The sequence below is a fragment of the Bos indicus x Bos taurus genome, chromosome 13 (assembly GCF_003369695.1).
Source record: "Bos indicus x Bos taurus breed Angus x Brahman F1 hybrid chromosome 13, Bos_hybrid_MaternalHap_v2.0, whole genome shotgun sequence".
In the NCBI taxonomy this organism is placed as follows: Eukaryota; Metazoa; Chordata; class Mammalia; order Artiodactyla; family Bovidae; genus Bos; species Bos indicus x Bos taurus.
Genome location: NC_040088.1, coordinates 50,163,529 through 50,185,866, shown reverse-complemented (window position 1 = coordinate 50,185,866; position 22,338 = coordinate 50,163,529). Strand labels below are relative to the sequence as shown.

The following is a 22,338-nucleotide window of genomic DNA, read 5'->3' as shown; positions in this document are numbered from 1 at the left end:
CCAGTGAATAGTCAGGGATGATTTCATTTAGGATTGAACTGGTTTGACCTCGCTGTTCAAGGGACTCTCAATATTCTTCTCTAGCACCAGAGTTCAAAAGCATCAATTCTTTTGCACTCAGCCTTTTTTATGGTCCAACTCTCACATCATGGTCCAACTCTCACATCTGTACATGACTAATGGAAAAACTATAGCTTTCACTATATGGATCTTTGTAGGCAAAGTGATGTCTCTGCTTTTTAATATCCTGTCTAGATTGGACATAGTTCTTCCAAGGAGCAAGTGTCTTAATTTCATGGCTGCAGTCATTGTCCGCAGTGATTTTGGAGCCCAAGAAAATAAAGTCTATCACTTTTTCCATTTCCCCACCCCCATCTATTTGCCATGAAGTGATGGAACCTGGGTACCATGATCTTACTTTTATGAATGTTGCATTTTAAGTCAGCTTTTTCACTTTCCTCTTTCACCTTCATCAAGAGGCTCTTTAGTTCCTCTTCACATTCTGCCATTAGAATGGTGTCATCTACATATCTGAGGTTATTGATATTTCTCCCTGCAATCTTGATTCCAGCTTGAGCTTCATCCAGCCCAGCATTTTGCATGATATACTCTGCATAGAAGTTAAATAAGCAGGATGATAATTTCCAGTCTCGACGTACTCCTTTCCTGATTTGGAACCAGTCTGTTGTCCCATGCCCTGTTCTAACTGTTGCTTCTTGACCTACGTACAGGTTTCTGAGAAGCAGGTCAGGTGGTCTGGTATTCCCATCTCTTTAAGAAGTTTGTTGTGATCCACACAGTCTTTCATTACCAGACTTAATTATTTTGACCATTTCTGCTTTAGCTTTTGTTTCAGTTTGTTATCTTTTTTTCATATTAATTATGAATCTTTTTCAGTTTTAATGGTTTTTATATTTCAGTTTTTTTTATTTGTATGCTACGTGGATTTCTCAGCTCACATTTGAACATACAGTGCAAGACTAGGGCTTCCCAGTTGGCTCATTGCTAAAGAACCTGCCTGCCAACGTAGAAGACGTGGGTTTCATTCCTGGGTTGGGAGATCCCCTGGAAAAGGAAATAGCAACCCACTCCAGTATTCTTGCTTGGGAAATCCCATGGACAGAGGAGTCTGGCGGGCTACAGTCCATGGGGTGGCAAAGAATCGGTTACAACTTAGCAACTATACTAAAAACAATGGCAAGACTACTTATACTAAGCATCTTTTAAAAACTTTTTGCTTGATCATCAGTTATTACTAATTATAGTATAACATATATAGTATAACATAATATAACTGGGTCTTAATTGCGGCATGCGGGATCTTTAGTTAGCATACAAACTCTTTTCTATGGCATGTGGGATCTAGTTCCCCAACTAGGAACTGAACCCAGGCACCCTGCATTGGGAATGTGGAGTCTTAGCCAATGGACCACCAGGGAAATCCCACAGTATAACATCTTGACCCGCTCACTCTCCGTAAGGCATATCTTCTAGGACTTTATTTGCTCTCAGTCTTCTCAAGGGCCTGCTAGACTGTGTAAATATATAGTCAGGAAACACTGAAGACATAGTTTCCGAAAAATCTCGTGTCTCTAATTTTCTTTTGTTAGTTTTTTCCATTTAGAAAATTTCATGTATCCTCATTTTTTCCTACCAACAATAGAAATGAGATAATCATCCAATTTGAGAGTTGTAAGTTTTGGAAGGGATCATTAAGTCTTAGTCCTCCTTTTCAAAGTTGAAGATACTGAAGTCCAGGGAGATTAAAATCAAGATCACACAGCTAGTTGGTGGCAAAGCCAGGATTAGAACCTCCAGCTTCTAAATTAAAATGCTCATAAGTAACTATGTAATACAGATGAGATAGCTTAGCATGAATTATTTTTGTAATTCATTGATGATGATTATAAAACTGCAACAGCTTAAAAACTTCTTTGCTTTTAAAAGTAACCTTAAAAACTCACATAATAGAAGCAATATTATCATAAAATTAGACTATTTTCTCTATATTTACAATTGTTTTGTTATTCCCATGAAGAGTTAAGAAAGACCACTATACAGAATATTGTTAAAAAAAATAATGCTGAGGAACCATTGTTTTTCAAGGACAACATGAGAGTTTAGTTATTTGAGGCGGGGGGCGGGGGTGGGGTGGGTTGGGGGAGCACAGATTATGAAACAACCCAAGAAAATAAAGGCAAAGAGAATTCTGTAAAGATGGAAGAAGGGTAGGTAGATGCTGGAGAAACATGCAAAAGTGTCCCATAAAAGCCTGATGTGAAGAAGCATGTGAGAAAAAATATTCAAGAGGGAACACTCTTTTATTCAGATAGTATTTCTTTCTTTTTAAGATTTGGGTTTTGTATGTTTTTGTTCAACAGAAAGGAGGACTGAACAGATAGGATAAACCCGGTGTAGTGTTTATGTTAAAATGAAGGTAATCAGGACCTCGGTCACCCTACTTGGGTAACCCGTTTTCCACACTCAACTGGAAACTGTTTCTTAATCTTTAAGAAGAATATTCAGACTTTTTGATGAAATAATATCTAACACTTTTTGAAATCTCACCACAAGGGAGGCATTGGAGCCATCTTGTAAGATTTTATAGGGATTCAATGAGATCGTGCTTCCCTGATGGCTCAGTGGTAATGAATCTGCATGTCAAGCAGGAGATATAGGTTTGATCCCCGGGTCAGGAAGATCCCCTGGAGATCTTGAGTGGAAAATCCATGGACAGAGTGGTCTGGTGGGCTATAGTACATGGGGTCGCAAAAGAGTGGAACATGACTTAGGGACTAAGAACAAGAACAAGGGAGATCATACATGTAAAGCACCCGGGCCAAGGTAAGAAGTCAGTAACTTTAGTTATGTGGCTTATTTATCTATTCACAACAATACTTGGAAGTATGTATTATCTCAGTATTAGAGGTAGAAATTAGAATTTTTATTCAGGTTCACAGAGCTAGAAAAGATCAGAGTTGAGATTCAAACCCAAATCATGTCTGACTCTGGAGCCAGCACTTCTAACCACTGTATTACACTCTTTTAACAATTTTTCTTAAAGCTCCTGCTTATCTCAAAATAATTCAAACTTACCGTACATTTCTTAAAATTTTATATTGTACTAGACACACTCTCTAAATAGTTGAAGAAATATGGCAAGATAAATTAAAGGGGGTGAAAGAAAAGGACTACTGAAAATAGGTAAAATGGGTGAATTTTGGTGTTGCCTTAAATATCTCCTTTTTAAGGAAGTGCTTAAAGGGCCTTAGACTAGGAATGAAATCTTCTGTAACCAACTGCATGATCTGAACAGCTGAGGGATCTTCTGTTTCAGTGTATTACTTGGGAGCAAGTGTATGTAATGCCCTTCCTGACCACTAGGGTGAAACTGAAATAAAATAATATTTTTATTATATATAATATATAATATATAATAAAATAATCTTCCCTAGTATATTTGTGTGGGAAATTAAAAAAAATACTTTGCAATTATCAAAGTTTTTTTTTTTTAAAACCATATGTTTGTTCTTCATATTGGCCTAAGAAGGAGGAGAAAAAGTATTCTTTAGACCAAGTATGTCATATCACTCAGTCATGTCTGACTGTTTGTGGCTCTGTCCATTAATTCTCCAGGCGAGAATACTGGAGTGGGTTGCCATTTCCTCCTCCAGGGAATGTTCCTGACCCACAGAATGAACCCAAGTCTCTTGCATCTCCTGCACTGGCAGGCAGATTCTTTACTACTGTGCCACCTGGGAAGCCAGACCAAGCATAAGAGATGCTTAAGGCCCCATGATGAATTCATTTCTGTAGGCTTATGCTGCTGGTGGGGCACTCCACTCCAGTACTCTTGCCTGGAAAACCCCATGGATGGAGGAGCCTGGTAGGCTGTACTCCATGGGGTCGCTAAGCAACTGAGCAACTTCACTTTCACTTTTCACTTCCATGCATTGGAGAAGGAAATGGCAACCCACTCCAGTGTTCTTGCCAGGGACAGGGGAGCCTGGTGGGCTGCCTTCTATGGGGTCGCACAGAGTCGGACATGACTGAAGTGACTTAGCATGCTGCTGGTAAAGGGTAGGCCTGAGATTAGCATCTGGATCTTTCAATGTGGAAGCCAATGTTCCCTCCAGTAGTTAATGCTGTATCTCACTCTGCTATGTTGCTACTTTGAATGCAAAATGTTGTTTATCATTGGACTCTCTTTTTACACAAAGCACTCACCCTGAGAGAAACAGTAGCAACCTGTACAGAGAGGCCCTGACCCCCTGGAGAGCTTGCTTGACCAGATTTGGAGATTAAGCCATCACTGGGCAACAGCCTGGTGAATCAGTTGTCAGTGGGTGGGGGTGGGGTGGGGTACTGCAGAGCTCCTTGTAGATTTCAACATAAAAAACAAAACTCCTACATAGAAACAAAACAGAAAGATTCTAGAAGATGGGTATAATAGTTTACATAGATTATTTTATATATGTATCTTGGTTTCTGGTTTCATTTGAGGATTTCTTAGTTTTGTTTCTTTAGCCAAGAGTGTTGAAACCTTTACAATCACTGTTATGTTTTATACTAAGTGTACAAAAATAAAGCTCAGAAAAGTAAAATGACCTATTAACAGGAAGAAAATAAAAAATATCCTTTAAAAAAATAGCTCATGTGTAATGAGCATGACTTTTGTGTCAGGTTCATGCTAAATTCTTTGCTAATGATTTCATTGAATCAATGTAACAACCTAGGTGATACATTGTGTTAGGAGTCCCATTTTATGGATGAAGAAACTGCAGTTCCAAGAGCTTGCTGCTGCTGCTGCTGCTAAGTCACTTCAGTCGTGTCCGACTCTGTGTGACCCCATAGACGGCAGCCACCAGGCTCCCCCGTCCCTGGGATTCTCAGGCAAGAACACCGGAGTGGGTTGCCATTTCCTTCTCCTTAAGTTAGAGTAAAAAAACATCTCTGAATCAAAGTTCCCTATGTCCTTTTTAGTAGAGAAACTTTTAGAAAGAAATGTAGCTAAGCATTTCAGTTAATTTAGTATCAAACACCAAATGTATTGCCAAAGTATAGCAACCTGCACAATTCTAAGTCGCTTCAGTCGTGTCTGACTCTGTTGTGACCCCATAGACGGCAGCCCACCAGGCTCCCCCGTCCCTGGGATTCTCCAGGCAAGAACACTGGAGTGGGTTGCCATTTCCTTCTCCAATGCATGAAAGTGAAAAGTGAAAGTGAAGTCGCTATGTCGTGTCCGACTCTTAGTGACCCCATGGACTGCGGCCCACCAGGCTCCTCGGTCCGAGGGATTCTCCAGGCAAGAGTACTGGAGTGGGGTGCCATTGCCTTCTCTGAGCACAATTCTAGTGCCTGTCTTACTTGCACTGTTTTTAGCAGGATAAAAATCTTAAGAAGTGGTAATACAGATACATTTTTACATTTATAAGAACTTTATGCTTTTTCAAAGTTCATGTCAGACTTCCTAAGTAATTAAATAGCTTGATCAGAAAAATCTTCTATTTCCTTGAATTGCCTAGGTTAGAATTTCCCACGGTGTGCGTTTTCTTTTAATACTGTTTTCGAAGTTTTATTTTATCTTTGGCTGCACTGAGTCTTTGCTACTGCACACGGGTTTTCTCTAGTTGCATTGAGCGGGGGCTGCGCTCTAGTTGTGGTGCGCAGGCTTCTCATCGTGGCGGCTTCTGTTGTCGTGGAGCATGGGCTCTGGGGCGCATGGGCTCTAGAGTGTGGTGTGCAGGCCTAGTTGCTCCGTGGTATGTAGGATCTTCCCAGACCAGGGATCACACCCATGTCCTCTTCACCGGCAGGCGGATTCTTATCCATTGAGCCACCAGGGAAGTCCCAAGGTGTACTTTTATAAAACGAAAGGTAGTAATTGATAGTACATGGTAAAGGGTTGCAAGGTGAGATAACTTTGGAAAATACTGTTCTAAGCATCAGTATTTCTGCAAGACTTCTTTGAGCCTGTACATTGTGAGCCTCTATGTATTTTAAAGAGGCAGTTATTTCCCTCACTTACTGGTTTTATATGGAACTCTTTATGGAACTCTCATCTCAGAACATAATTTCTCAGATTAGTGATTTTTGAAACATACTTCTGAAAAACACTAAGCTAACGTCTGAGAAGAATATTGAATGAAGTGGGACTATCTCAAATTATATTGAGAAGTGAGGATTACAAGATAATAGACAATATTATTCCAATGTTATAAAACAAGAAAGTGAAAGACAAAGCCATGAAAGACTGGAAGGAATAAAAACACCAAAAAAGTTAACAGGCTTTATTAATAAATCTAATCAAGTCAAAATATGTGTCCAAATATATGTGCTACCACAGTGTCCTTGAGTTGTTTATGGCTGATGAGTCTAGTGTTTGGCAAGCCTAATTCGGAAGAAATATTAAGATCTAGATGTGGTGTGTATACCTTGCTCAGTAACTCACTTAAGTCCAATTGGGCTTTTGTTTCTTAGTTTCTGCAATTTTAAAGATGGAAGATATGGTTTACTTCCTCTTGATACCAGGATTTTGTGAAGACTGGAGACATAATGCAATTAATTTTCTGCTAATGTATAACATGGGAGGTGCTGATGATGTGTCCCAGAACCTGATTTTTTTTTTGCCCTCCAGGCGCTGTCTCTCCTGTGAGCAAGTACATAGAAAAGTCTCACAAGAAGGCACTTCAAAACTTGACCTGGCTTGACTTGCCTGGTAAATGATTAACATGTTTCAGGCACGGCTCAGCCTGTGACTCCTACAGTTGTCTCAGCTCACCGGAGTGAATTTCCTGCCCACGCTGTCTGATAGAAATCAGGGTTGCTCTGTCTCCAAGGACATCCTCATTCTTTTGGTTTCTCCTCATTGATCCCCTCCTTGAATGGCCACCTGGCTTCTTCCCACCTCCTTTGCTCTTCTTCCTCCGCTGTCTCCCAGTTGTCAGTCCCTGGGGCTCCCATCCCCAGCCCCTTCTCCTTACTCCATGAATCATTCTTCACACCTGTTACCTCACTCCTCAGCTTTGTAATCACTCACTTTCCCTTCCATTCTCTGGATGCACCAGGGTGCTTATCTAAGCAATTGATACAGTGTCACTCAATGTATGGGAAAGAAGAACACATCCAGTGAAAGTAAAATGTTTATTTCACTAATGTTTCAGGGGACTATATTAATAGAAGTAATTTCCTTTCTTGGGTCATGGGAACAATGAGAATTCACACAGTCTGTCTCTTAAATGTCCTCATCCCTGTCCATCTTTCTTTGTCTACCACCCACTGGTAACTTTCACTTAATGCTTCAGCACAAATTTCTACTTCATGAGCAGTTTTTTCTCTTATTTCTCTTAAGTTTCACCCCTTCACCCCTCATGTACCATTTATACTATTACTGATCACACTCAACTAGTATGTTTTACAGGCTCAAGGCTGTAAGACACAGAGGTTCCTATGTTTCCCTGTCCCCTCTCTCTCTCATTTTTATCCTTCTGCCCTTTACAAACTTGGACCCACACCCAGGCTATAGACAGTGTCTGTCAGTAAGTGCCAGTCATTGGATTCAATAACATAACAATAATTTATCAAAATCCAGTTTAGAGAAATACTACCAAAAATTTTTAGTATATGTGGTTTAATTTTTTCAAAATTTCTAATTTTCTAAGATGGACTTTTATTCTTCTAGAAAGTTAATATATATGACATTCTTCTCAAGTACTAAATTATTAAGTTCCAGATGATTTCCTATTTATACCTCCTGCCACTGGTGGCTCAAACAGTAAAGAATCTGCCTACAATGCAGGATTGGGAAATTTCCCTGGAGAAGAAAATGGCAACCCACTCCAGTATTCTTGCCTGGAGAATTCCATGGACATAGGAGTCTGGCAGGCTACAGTCCGTGGGGTCGCAAAGAGTTGGACACGACTTAAGCAGCTAACACACACAATGGCCACTTCCCCGGCTTCATCTAGTGGTGTCCTCGTTAAAATGCTGCCATAGAGGACGCCTTAGCTGCGCACCTAGGGTGGTGAAGCAAAGACTGGATTCAGGGGACCTGGGATGGTGGTCTAAATTTTGGCAAAATCCATGCTGTGCTAGGAATAGGTTTTCTATAAATTTAGGATTTTATGTTACACAATAAGATGTATCATATTTCATTGTCTTCTTTTTTTTTTCTAACCCCAGTAGAAATGCTGAAACCATTCTGTGGATTTTGTAAAATTCTAATTCATTCTCAGACAGACTTGTTTGGTTTTAGTCATATATATTGGAGACACAGTTAAACTGAAATAATTTTGAGTCTGTCCTGCTGTAGTTTGCTAGGGTTAATAATTTGCCTTAGACTGTTTCTGGATGTATTCTGAACTATCCTATTTTCTACAAGATATTGTTCTTAAATATTATATAGAGAATTTCATGCATAAATCAATTCTGTAGAGAAATCAGCCATTCAGATATTGTTCCTGTGACAACCTATTAAAAATGCTGCTGTTTAATTGCAACATTTGCTTTCCAACATACAGCACATCATAAAATGCTTCTCTTTTTTATTTTCCTAAATGTTATGTTGGAAGAATTACTTGATGCCATTTCTTTATATAGCTTATTATGAAATAAAAAGAAAGGGAAGGAAAATTATTATTGCAGGTGAAAATGTTTTTAGTCCTTTGGCACAGTGCTCTCAATTGAAGCACTGTATCATTTTTAATGTTGAGAGCATTGTGCATTACACATCTTAAAGAAATTAATTTCACATTTCCCAAAGTAAATACACAGTATCTTACTTTATTCTTAGCTCTCAGCTTTGTCTAGCTCTCAGTAAACATCCAGAAAAGATTTGTTGAATGCTTGAAAGGAAGAAGAATCTGGACTCCAGCTTGCAAACTGAAATCATGATTTTTTTTTTAATCTTACTGTCCCATCAATGAGAATTTAACTTCATTGGATTACTATCCATTCTTGCCTTCCTTCCCTCCTTTCTGAGAGGAAGACCATGCTAAAGTTAATCTATTTACATGAGTCTTTGCTGTTAATCTATTTACATGATTCTTTGCTTTACATCTTTCCCATCTTCAAGAACAACAAAAGTGATGACCTGAAAAGCCACACACACACACACACACACACACACACACATCCTTTCTTTCTTTCTCCTGATCCAAGCTCACTCTCAGTTCACTCTTCACTTCAGTTAATCTAGTTTCTGAGGCTCCAATGTGGAAGCAGAACCCAGAGATTCTGGACTCAGCATTACCTCTCACCAGCTTTGTAATCACAGGCAGAACGTGCAACCTTTCTAACAGGATGCACTTCATAGATATTGAGAATTAAGGGAGATGACGCATTTAAAATGTACTTTTGCACGGCCTGACACATAGTAAATGTTCAATAAATGGTAGTTACTGTTCTTACTGATTGAACGATACAAGTTCAGAGATGAGAAAGATTGATGTAGACTCAAGAATGATTTTGAATTCACCTAACTACTTACTCATTCTTCAGATTAGGAAATTAGAACCCAGAGAAGTGATGTTGTCAAAGTATCATGAAGGAGGTGATCTCTGAGTCAGATTTTAAAGGATGATAACATCTACTGAATGTTTACTCTGGGCCAGAGACCATATAAATGCTTGACATGGGTTGTTTTATTTAATCTTCAAAACATTCCTGTGAAGTAGCATTTCAGTAGCTAGAAGCAGATCGTCTGAAGCTGGACGGGGAGAACAGAGAGAAAAGAATAAAGAAAAATCTGGAGGCAGGAAAGACTTGGCTGATTTCTAAAGACGGTGATGAGACGGACCAGCCAGAGTGAAGAGCTTGTTGTCTTAAGCGCTAAGGAGAAATAATGTTGGAGAGTGAGGCAAAATTATGAGGCCTCGGCAACCATGCCCCCCCACAAATGGCTCTAATGAGCAAGACGAATAAATGACTTGGGGAAGGGAGGACACAGGCGGAAGTGGGGTTTTAGCCACCTTGATTTGGGGGCATGCTTCCCAGGTAGCTCAGTGAGTAAAGAACCTGCCTACAGTGCAGAAGATGCAGGAGATATGGGTTCAGTTCCTGGGTCGGGAAGATCCACTGGAGGAGGGCACAGCAACCCACTCCAGTATTCTTGCCTGGAGAATCCCATGGACAGAGGAGCGTGGCAGGGTACAGTCCATAGGTTGCAAAGAGTTGGACATGACTGAAATGGCTCAGCACGCATGCATGCAGGGTACTGCGAATCCCTGAAGGGCAGTCAGTACTGTATCTACACAGTAAGCTGTGTACTGTATCTACACAGCCCCAGGGACCCACAGCCTCCACCAGCCACTGCTGATCCCCACCAGGCAATGGTAGGAGAGCACAGCGCAGATTCCTATGAAGTAGAAGCTTCACCAAGGCTTATTGAAGGAATGAGTGACTGAAGGAGGACTTGGACTGGCGGTTGTTTCTAGGTGGGAAGTGATGAGAGCTGAGATAATGGTGAAAACAATGGGAATGGAAATAAGGATGCAAATCCTAGATGCAGTTTCAAAGAAATACTAAGACTTGGGCTCATATTGGGTGTAAACTAATAAAAGGAGCTGTATTTCAGGTTTATTGTATACAGCAAAGTACAGTGTCAGAGCTATAGCATTTGACACATTCTCGATTGTTGTTTAAGCAGATATTGTTTTTTTTTTTTAATATTCTTTCATTTATTTACTTGGCTGCTCTGGGTCTTAGTTACGGTGCACAGGCTCTTTAGTTGCAACATGTGGGATCTAGTTCCCCAACCAGGGATGAAACGCAGGGCCCCTGCTTTGGGAGCATGGAGACTTAGCCACTGGACCACCAGGGAAGTCCCAGACGTTCTATATTTGAAACCAATCGAAATTAATCAAGTTTCAAGGTGATGATAGTATGTGATTATTATTGCCATTAAAATACGTCTCTGTCCTTTCTACTCCTACTCCTTCTGCCCAGGTTCTTGACAGTTTTATCTTACACCTGGGCTGTTGTCATCTCCTACTGAACCCTGGCCAGGGCAACCTTCCCATCTTCACACATGCCTGCTGGTTGCCTCCTCCCCATTTTCTGTCCATAGAGTTGCCCTCTTCTATGAAGACCTTTTCTTCTACCATTTCGTTCCCATTACCAGTTGGAATAGTAGTCACCCTTCAGAACCAAATAATGTGCTGTTTGCCCCATAATGTCTGATCAACACACCTAGACTGCTTTCCTTCTGAACTCCCAGGGCACTACATGTCACAATCAGCCTGGTCCTGGTCGTTTTGTTAAGTGGACATCCCTTTATCAGTACTGTATTTATAGCCTCTGCGATGATGGTACTGTGTGTTGCCTAGTTATGTAATAAATATTTGTGGCATCAATCCAAAACTGTATTAAATACTGCAAATTCCTTCCCAACCCAAAGTTTCCCTGTGGGTAAAGGTTCATATATACAGCTTCATGTTAGTAGTATGTATCTTTTGCAAGATGGAGAATTTCGTATCACTGTTGTTGGGGATACTTACGGGGAAAATAGAAAGTTTTGGCTGGGAGTAGAAAAAGTGAAAGGCAGGGCAGGATTAGTCATTCTTGCAGGTGACTTTTTGGTTGGATAAAGGATGCTGAGGAAAATTAAACTGTAGCCTTTACTGCCACACTCCCTGCCCCATAGGAGGGAGGGTAGTGAACTGAATCTAAGAGGTTTGGGACTGCAATCTGTGGGTCTTTGGGAACCAAGTAAGATCTGCAAGTCAGAAATCCAGGGCATTGAGCTGAATGGGGATCAGTGGCAGAAAGAAAATGTCTCCTGGCAGGCAGACCACCTGCAAAAGGCAAGCTTAATTTGCAAGGATCTCTCTGAACCCTCCATGAAGTGTGAGTCTAGAATTTCTATTGAACAAGGAACTTAGTTGTATAGTGCCCATTATTGTTTGTGTTGTTGTTTAGTTGCTAAGTTGTGTCCAACTCTTTGTGACCCTATATGCCCGTCAGGCTCCTCTGTTCACAAATTTCCCAGGCAAGAATACTGGAGTGAGTTGCGGGATCTATTGTAGGATATAGAAAATGTTATCTATGGGCTTATTGTAGGATATAGAAAATGTTATCTATGGGCTGTTATTATTTCTAATATCTATCTATCTATTTGGCTCTACTGGGCCATAGTTGTGGTACACGGGATCTTTAGTTGCAGCCTGCAAACTCTTAGTAGCAGCATTCAGGATCTAGTTCCCTGGTCAGGGATCGAACCCCGGCCCCCTGCATTGGGAGCATGGAGTCTTAGCCTCTGGACCACCAGGGAGTCCCTATAGACTGTTGTTTTATTCATTTTCTTAGTGCTTCAGTCATGACAAGACTATTTTAGTTCTAGGTTCCTAAATCAACTGAATTCTGCAAGGATTTTCAGAAATACAGTATGTAGCCTGGCGAGACCTACCATACAAATAAATATTCAGCCAGTATTTTCAGAATTGTTAAACGTGGCTAAGTAGCTGTCATGGTCCATGGTGTGGTGAGGATCCCAGAGTGTGACACACCCTCCCAGGGCTCTGGGTCTTCCCATGAACTGCTCTCCTGGTCCAAGATACCTTTCTTCTCTTCTTTTTTGCAACCCTTGACCCATACTTAACCTACCTAGTTTTTACCTTGATATTACCTCCTCCAAAAATCCTTCCCGAATGTTTTCATTAGAGCCGCTCCCCATGGATTGGGTGCCACTGCTGCCTGGTCCCAAACAGCCTGAGCTTTCATCCTCACACTTACTTCAGGTGTGGCACTTCCATCTATGAGTCCTGCTCCAACCACGTAAGCTCCTCTGGGAGTCCTGTGGGTGCTGAGTAATTGTCCTTTGTTTTTGTTGTTTAGTCACGAAGTCTTGTCCAGTTTTTTTGAGACCCCAGTGGACTGTAGCCTGCCAGGCTCCTCTGTCCATGGGCTTTCTGAGGCAAGAATACTGGAATGGGTTGACATTTCCTTCTTAGGGGGATCTTCCCCACCCAGGGATCCAACCCAAGTCCCGTACATTGGCACTCCGGTTCTTTACCACTGAGCCATCAGGGAAGCCCCACTGAATAATAAGCAGGTACTCAGAGGACCCCTGAGGTCTCAAATGTTTGAGTCAGTAAATGCATCCTCTTAGTACAGGACTTGTAGGTGAATGTCTGCTACACAGAAGTGAGCTGTCAGTACTTGAGTTTGATGATGATTTTGGAGAACTGCAACCCCGTTTTCTCCTTTCCTTCTCCCCACCCCATCCAGGTGGTAGCTAAACCAGACTGAAAGATAGCACCTTGCTTCTGTGCCTTAAGCTAATAACAGTTCCCATCCAACCCAGTATTTAAGAAGTGATTATTTTTATTATGTGTCCCCTGGGGGAGAAAAGCGGAGGTACAGAGCATTTTTGGATCTCGGTGAATATTTGAAATTTTGCTGCCAAACCTATTAAACCCACCGCAACAGTCTTTCGGGTTTTTAAAATATTCTGCTGGAGAGGGCTCTCTGGATACTCATTTTCGTGTGTAATATAAACCACATGGTAGTCATCACATCCATCTAAATACTCTTCTAATAGTTTTTCTAAAATTTTTTTTGGGGGGGGGGGGTTGGCAGGAGTGCTGTAAGTCTTCAATAATTGTAAAAAGTTTTTCAGAGGACAAGTGTCAACCTATGGTTAAATAAGGTAAAGGTAAAAATAAGTGTCAACCCATGGTTACGTTGAAGCAACATTTTCTCCCAGTGCAGAAAAATCATCCAGCTCTCAAAATGTGAACTAGGTCTTGCTTTTATGTTTTTTCCCTAAGGGTTACGGTGCCCGATAATTATTATTCCCTTTGCTTCGATGACAATAAACTTGACTGTTGGTCGATAAAAATGCACGGTGAAAAAATAAAACCACCAAAACCCTAGTTGGCGCAAACGTAGGACGCCTCCTGTTTACACTGAGCGCAATGATGGGAACTGACCCAGGATCCAAGCGGAGACGATCAAATACCGTCCAGAGTTTCCTTACACGTAAAGATAATGGCCGGTTAAAAAGTTCACTCAAAGTAGCATTCCGGCCCGAATGGCGTCTGTAGTTTCGTTATAAAACTTGAGACGCCGCGCCGGCAGGGGCTGGGGGCGCTCGCTCCCTCACCCAGGGCCCGGCCGCCAGCGCTGACAGGTGCCGGGGCCGCCGCCGCGCCGAGAGCCGGCGCGCGGTGGGGGCTGTAGCTTCGCTGCACCCTCGCCTGTCAGCCAACGGCGCCGGCGGGAGCGAGCGCGGGACGGCGGGCGCGCAGGGCGGGAGGCCGGCCGTGGTCCCCGGCGTCCGAGTGCCCCGCGCGCCGCCCAGACCCGGCCGGTCCGCCCGCGACCGCGGGGGCGGGGGCCGAGCTGCCGGGCGCGGGGGAGCGGGGCCGGGCGCCGGGGGTTGGCGGGACGCGCGCTCCGTGCCGGCGCCCGGCCTCGAGCCCGCGGCGCCCCCCCCCCCCCCCGCGTGCCCGCGCCGCTGCGCGATGCAGTGTGGGGAATGGCTGGGGTTGGCTGAAGAGCGCACAGTGGAGTTTTAATGTCCGCCATGTTGGCCATGGCGTATTGAGGAGAGCGAGCGAGAGAGGAGCGGAGCGTCTCGGCCTCCCACCTCCAGGCGGCTCTGAGTGCCCGGACGGCGGGCTCCGCGCTCCGCCCCTCCAGTCCCCGGCAGCGGTGGGCGAGTGGGGACCGAACCCCCGGTTCTCCATGATCCCGCTGGCCGGGGCCGTTTCCCCAGAGCGGAGAGGTATCTGCTGCGCCTGAGATGAGTAAACTGTCGTTTCGGGCGCGGGCGCTAGACGCCTCGAAGCCGCTGCCGGTTTTCCGCTGTGAGGATCTGCCCGACCTGCACGAATACGCCTCGATAAACCGGGCCGTGCCGCAGATGCCCACCGGAATGGAGAAGGAAGAGGAGTCGGTACGTGTTAACTCCCCTGTCCGACCCGCCGCCGGGCCCCGCTCCCTCCGCTGCCTGCGGCGGCGGCGGAGCGCAGACCCACACAAAATGGCCGCCATCTTCTCTCCGCCGCCGACTCCCGTCGCCGGCCGGGCCTTTACCCTGGGGCCCCCGGCCTCGCCCCCCGGCCGCCGCGGCCCGGCGAGGCCTCCTGTCGGGGCACCCGCCGACCCTGGCCCCTCGGACCCGGGGCCCGCGGAGTTCGGGCGCCCGAAAGGCACAAAGGGGTCACGTGACGAGGCTGCCGGCAGCCATTTTGTGGTCGGAGCGCTTGGGCTGGGCCTTGTGCATCCGGAGAGGGAGCGGGCGGGCGGCGGGGGGTGCGGCGGCCGGGCCGCGGAGGCCCTGCCTGCAGGCCTCTCGGCGGGCCGCTGGGTGGCGCTCTGGGGCCGGCTCGGCCTTCGCGCGCCGCCGGCGCCGGGAGCGCAGGTTCCGGGCGCTCGGGTGGCCGTGCTCTCTCGGCGGCCCGCAGGCTGGCAGGGCTGCGCGGCCCACGTGGACCCGCCGAGAGGCCGGGCGGGGGCGGCAGGCGTCCTGCAGCGGAAGGTCCGGGCCGGCGAGCCAGCCCAGAGCCGACCTGCGTCCTTCGTCCTCTTTCTGGGACTTTTGCATCCATTCCTCCGAGTCCTACTTAATCAGAGGGTTGTCAACTCCTGCTCCTCTTGACTTTTTCTTTGATCCTTGAGAACATGTTGCAGATTTTGAAGGGAACTCCGTGGCTCTTCTAAAGCCTGTGTAACTTTATTATTTTTTTTCCTAATAAAACTCTAAGTTCGCCTGATTGCTGGTTTCTCAACCTACGGGAGACAAGACCCAGTCTAAGTAGATGTTAACAGATCTCCGTTTAGAAAAAGGGTTCTTTCTTATCCATCACCGAACTCAAGTGGAGTGAAACCTTACCCGGGAGATGTTTTCCATGGGTGGGCTTCAGTGTTTAAATGTTGACAGCTCACAGACACTGTGTCGTAGTGTGGCTGTCCTTGGTCGTGGAAGTTGGGCTCAGACACAAGACTTCGTCTGTTTCCCCCAGATCCTTGTCGGTGTCATTCGATGCCTTCTAAGGAATTGCATACCTTGGTTTTCAGGTACAGCCACTTAAACAGGGGGCAGTGTGTTGACAGTTCAAGAAGTCGAGGAGTCGCTGGATTGGTACTACAATTTTGTGGTGGAAAACTATACTGTAATACCTCTATTTGGTGCTGTACGGAATTTTTTTAATGTAGAAATTTTGCTCTGTACTGTTGATTTTGAAAATAAAGCTGTTGAAACTGTTTGGGTTGTTCAACCTTTTAAAGTCAAAGAGTTGTGACAGTTGACTCTTCCTTCGGAGAGTAGTGTGCTTAGCGTGTGTAGTAGTTGAGATTGTCAAGACCTGACTCGGAGCACGTTACCTGTGAGACAGAATCTTCTAATTTCTTTTACTTGTTACCAACTTTGAGAGTAGAATGGTGCCGTTTGTTTATTTTTAAATAAGTGATTTGTTTTTAAAAATTAAAGTACTTGTGACTGCAGAATCTTGTCTTTTGGTTTTATTTTTGTTTCTTAAGTTTTACAAATAATGCTTTCAAGATGGGGGTGTCAGTGTTAAGACTGACCTGGAAATTAAGTTGTGGCTATTGTTTTGCCCCCAGAGCTTTGATTAAAAACAGCACTACACAGTACACTTTAGAAACATACTGGTCTGGCTTCTTTGAACACTTTGGACTGTCTCAAGAGCCACAGCCTGAAATCAGAGCTGAGCCCAGCTGAAGTACCAAGGCTTATTAAATTTTTACAGATAATTTTCATTCACTGAAAGAATTTTGACGTTTATTATTTTCTAACATGTAGAGTCCATATTTTTTAGGGGTTTTTTTTCCCCCTCAGACTACCTTCTCCTATCATCCGTTTACAATTTGTTTCACTTCACATCCAACCAAAACTATGACCAGTGAAACGGAGACCTCAGGAATAAATACTGAATAGAAGAATGTAAACAGTCCCAGGTGGAACAGCTGCTCTCCAGTCCTGCGGTTCATACCGGCCAGAGGAGGCTGTATAGCTCAAATCACAGTATTAAAAGTAGAATGTTGATATTGAAAACGTATACTACGCACAAATAAAGGTAACTGAATATTGAGTTAGCCTTGGAAAAACAGTCCTTTTGATAATTCGCTAAAGAAGGATATGCTTCTTATAAAGACAAAAGATTAAAACAAACGTCTGCCTGTGATTGACATGTTAGTTAGGGTCAGGAGTTGATCATGAAAGATGGGACAGAATTAGATGAGAATAGTTTTGTGTGTGTGTCACCTTATGAAAATTGTCGTGTGGACCATACGTGGTAATTGTGAACGTATTTTGTTTCTGTGGTAAATGTGACAGAAATGCTAGGTCTAAACACAGAAAATAACACATATTTTCATTTAATTTCTATATTATAAGCTGAATGCACTGCCTTAAGGCATATCTCTTAGTTTTTAAAAAACAACTTTTAAGTAGAAGGTCCCCTCCAAACATGAATTTTACTCAACGTTAGAACTTAGTTGTTTAGTCCTTTTTTTTTTTTGATGAAGATTGAGAAATAATTATGGGGTCGCACAGGGTTAGACACGACTGAAGCGACTTAGCAGCAGCAGCAGTGAATTAATGGACTTGACTGAATCATAGATGCTGGAGATTTATTGTCTGAATTGGTATAATGTGATACCTTGTAACTTGTTACATCAAAAAATTAACAGTTGGTAAGGGCTTTGGTTTAATGAATAACGATTTTCAAACCATAGGAAATCAATAGACTGTCAGCTCTAAATATGAAATAAGTCTCTTTGGGGTTAAAAGGGACAGAATTTAAATAGCAGGGCCAGAGGTTGCACGACTGTAATTTTTTAACATTTTAAGTTTATCATCTTCCAGGTAAGAAATGTTGTATACTACTTAGTGTTATGGCTTTACCTTTAAACGAAAGGATAGTTTTTCCAAGGTATCAGTACTATCGAATGTTTTTATTAAAAAGTTGACCTTTTTTGGTTCAAATTGGAGCTTTCCATTGTTAAAATTCTCCTTTATGGATACTTCTCATTTCACAAAGGACATTCTGAAAAAGGAGGTTTTAAAGTGATGCTCAGCACAGTGGAACTGCTTGGTTCCTCTAGTAGGTTTTTTTTTCCCCCACTGGGATGCCAGATTCTGTGACTCTTACTGTAAGGGTGGAGGCTTAAACTCTTCTGTCACCAAGACTGGTTCTGGTAAGATGTGTGATGTAATTAAGATGTTAATAGTGATCTAGCCTTGTTATTGTCCTACACAGCCACCTCTGGGACTGTTAGAAGTAGGATCCAGCCATCACAGGCCAACACTTAGATTTAGTAGGGTTCTCACCAGACAAAATAGTCCCAGACACTTTTCTTTCTTTAAACTGTTGTTACTGGCCCAGTATACAATGTTATTAAAATCAAGTTTATGAAGTAGCCAGGTAGGTATTTTTTGTTTTTAATTAGGCGTTAAATTGGGCGTAGGTACGTATCTTTCTTAAGAGGAAAAGTAGTCAAGCACTACATTTTCAAAACTTTATTTAAAAATGTATAGTTTTTCTGTTTTATAAAAACAAATCACTGCGATAAGTTTAAAAGTTCGATTTCTCATTTTTTAAAAGAAACTAAGAATCCTATTTTCCTTTAAAATTTTGAAAACCAAAATTTCTTAGTCCTGAATCTAGATTCCTTTATTCTGTGCACTGCATTGGAAGTGAAAAGAAATATTTGAAATCTCAATTGCACTAGAAGCAAAGCTTAATTTTTACAGCTAGTTTGAATTAGAAAGGAATTGGGAATATTTGGGGTTTTTCCATTAAGTAGCAAATAATCAGTTAAAATCAAAGGTAACTGAGAAGCAGTAATAAAGTCTAGTTTCAACTTTCTGTCCTGCCCAAGATATTTTTGAATCAGCAACGTAGGAGGATTGAGGACTCCTACCTTCAAAAGGAGCCTCTTGAAAACTGTCAGGCCTGGTGCCTAAAGTCTTAATATTAGCTCTTGTTTCAGTGTGTGGTTTGATATTTAGGATTTTGGATTAGTATCATTTGTAATCAGACTTCATTTTCTCACAAAACAAGACTGAAAACTAATGGGCTTGCGCATCTAATGCTGTTTGGTGGGTGCTTGTGACCTGTAATGAAGTTTGTACAGAACTATTACCCTTTCTGTTAATCAGCAGCACTTAAAGTACTAGCTAACCAAAGGAGAGCTTAAATCTTTTAAATAAGGAATAATAATCAGGTTCATAAATTTGTGGCCAAGATTAGATATTAAACTAGCCATTCCTAATATTTTCTCTAAAACAGATTAGGTTTTACTACATCATAGTCTGTAGTAGTAGTAATGGTAAAGTATTAGAGGATGTGTATGTATGTAATGGCAAGAGTTCTATTTGATATATATGAAGGTGTGGATTCTTGACTTTGTGATTCAGTTTTTCTGAAAAGGGTATTCGTTATCAGTAGTTGGTTAAAACATAATTTTAAAGCAGAGGATAATGTTTTATGTCATGGAATGATAGTGTGGTTTGTGATTCTGTTTCTTAAAAGAAGACAACCCACAAGGAAATGAGAATTTTGTATTGTAACTTGGGAATGAAATGAATTCTGAGTCTCTAAGTGCAGAAGCAGTATTGAAAGGATGAAATATGCAGGCTGAACTAGATTGTGTCTTTTAAAGTAAGCTTTTGAACCCTTAAGGTGTGACTTAAATTAATATATTGCAACAACTGGATAAGTCAATTTGGGGGGACAGCACCAGGAAAACAAGTGATTCAGATGCTTTAGACAACTTATTTGAACTACTTTCAGTGAATTACTTGGAGTTACCTTGATCAAGTTTATTAAGGACTCTGACTATAGGTAATGATTTTGAGAAATTGCAGCATTTTAAACAGCAGATACCCAATTTTGCACCTTTAAATATGTGAACTGTATTTCATCCACCAGCCTCACTGTAGGTATATGAAAATCAAAAATAAAATTCATAGTTAATAAATCTACTGTGACCCATAATCTGTTTTCTCTTTAATTAATAGAGATATAATCATTTCTTTAAAAGATAAAGCCCTTCATTTATGTGTTGTTATAGAGATTATCTTTAAACAGTTGATTCAACTTTGAATATTCCTGGTGAGAGTTTGGGAATTTTGCAACAGATTATTAAAGCAAATCATTTTGGTTGAATTTCCTTCAGTATAGCAAGTACTAGCTGAAGAAATATGACTCAGCCTTAAGAATAAGTCCAGGGGAAAGATAAGCTGAGGTTGAAAATGTTCTGTGGACGATTTAATATAGGTTCAGATCTTTTTCTATACTGGGATGAATTGATTATCAGAGAATCACAAGTACCAGTTGTATATCCTCTGAGAAGGATGCACTTTGACATTTGTGGCCTTTGACAAGTTGCTTAATCTTCCAGGATGAATTTCCGTCTCTTCATGCGCCAACCTCTCCTGACCTACTTCCTGAGGGAGGTGGCTCTCAGGAGAGTCGGATGGTGTATGTGAGGATGCTATAAACACACGCTGCATTGCTACCAAATATTGACTGAGTACTCAGTGTGGCCTTGCTTTCCGTTGCTGTTCAGAACTACTTACATTTGTACAGTCTTTGTTTTTAGAACTGTCTAGTGTATAAGTGTCGCCTGTCCCTAGAGAATTGTATGATATAGAAAGCTGTGTCTTTAAGTTTAGGTAATTATTAATTGGAGAAAGCATCAGACTGGGAGTTATTAGCCCTAAGGCCTCATCCCACTTCCCGCTGTGTGCACATGTGTGTGTATATGTACTCGAGTTTGTATGCTCTCGTGCACCTGGGTTTTCTTAACTGCAAGATGAAGTAGGGCTCTGATAGTTTCCTGTGATAATGGGTATATTACACTATCCCTGCACTAGATCCGTTTCCATATGCATTTTATAGTAATCATTAATTTTTGAAATTAGTTGATGGCTTCATTTGCACACATAAACAGTTTACACAGAAGTAAAAGTAGTCTGCATACATGGGTAATTAGTTCCAGTTTAGTTTAGAAAGCTTGTGTTTTAAAGGACCTAATATAAGTGAGTGCAGAACACTTACTGTTACGAGAATTTGAAATTAGAGGCAGAATTTTGTATTGATGGTTTCAAATTCATGCTTTTACTGTAAAAGTAATTACTATAGAGTAATAGAGTCTGAAAGGGAAAGAAAATATAAATATGGCTTTTTTGAAGTATACAAAGACTTAAGAAAATATAGATAAATCCATTTTCATTTACTTTTCAGAGTGCAAATATTTATTGTGCGCTTACAGTGAGCCCAGGACTGTGACAGGTCCTGTGGATCCAACAGTGAACAAACAGTTCTCTTTCTCATGGATCTTGTGTTCTAGCGTGCAGGCTCTTTGAGGGTGGAACTTTGTGTCTGCTTTATTCATGGATGTATTTTCAGCACCTGAAATCGTGCCTGGCGCATAGTAAGTGTCTAGTCTTCGTTTAATTGAATGACTGAATTCTAATAGGAAGACATAGACAAAAAGCAAATGAGTAAAAGTGGCAGTGGATCAAGACAGTACAGAGTTTCTGATGGAAGGAGAATTCTGTGCTTGAGAGGGTCAAAGAATGGGCCCTGAAACTTCACGAGGGAGGAGCCAGCCCTCTGAAGATCTGAAGGAGAACATTCCAGACAGACCTGAGGCGCAGGGCACACACGGCCAGTTCAGTGAGGGCAATGTGGAGAGGGTCGAGGAGTGTGAGCCAAGGGCCCAGAGGCAGTCGGGCCCATTTCTGGTGAGTTATTACAGGCGACTATACTTCCCTGGTGGCTCAGACGGTAAAGCGTCTGCCTACAAGGCAGGAGACCTGGGTTCAATCCCTGGGTGAGGAAGATCCTCTGGAGAAGGAAATGGCAACCCACTCCAGTACTCTTGCTTGGAAAATCCCATGGACGGAGGAACCTGTGCTGCAGTCCATGGGTCACAAAGAGTCAGACACGACTGTGTGACTTCACTTCACTTCACACGGAGTTTGGATTGTTTTGAAATGAAGTAATAAGCCTCTAGAGAGTTTCAGACAAGGGAGGACATGATCTGAATTCTGTTTTTCAAGGTTATTGTCACTTCCGTGTGCAGAATGAGTCGTTCTGGACAAGAGTGGCTCTGACCTAGGTGGTGGTAGGGAAGAAGAGACATGGATGGACTAGAGGCACATTTTGAAGGTAGAACCAGCAGAGCTTGGCTGACAGATGAGAATATACTAGATGGAGAAAGAGAATCAAGGATTCAGTTCAGTTCAGTCACTCAGTCGTGTCCGACTCTTTGCAGCCCCATGGACTGCAGCACGCCAGGCCTCCCTGTCCATCGCCAACTCCCGGAGTTTACTCAGACTCCTGTCCATTGAGTCTATGATGC

General features: G+C 42.4%; 1 protein-coding gene across 5 annotated transcripts in view; it reads left to right on the top strand.

Moving 5' to 3' along the window:
• Positions 1 to 22,338, top strand: part of EPC1 (enhancer of polycomb homolog 1) — a 97,810-nt gene that overhangs the window by 15,886 nt on the left and 59,586 nt on the right. Inside the window, exon 1 of one of the 5 annotated variants that reach the window (XM_027559809.1) lies at positions 14,462 to 14,896. The exons of 3 other annotated variants lie outside the window; for them this stretch is intronic. In XM_027559809.1, coding sequence (XP_027415610.1) covers positions 14,744 to 14,896 — 153 coding nt within the window. In that variant the 5' untranslated portion in view covers positions 14,462 to 14,743. Of the gene's footprint in view, positions 1 to 14,461; positions 14,897 to 22,338 lie in introns of those variants that run through there. One more of the 5 variants, XM_027559810.1, reaches the window with a different exon arrangement.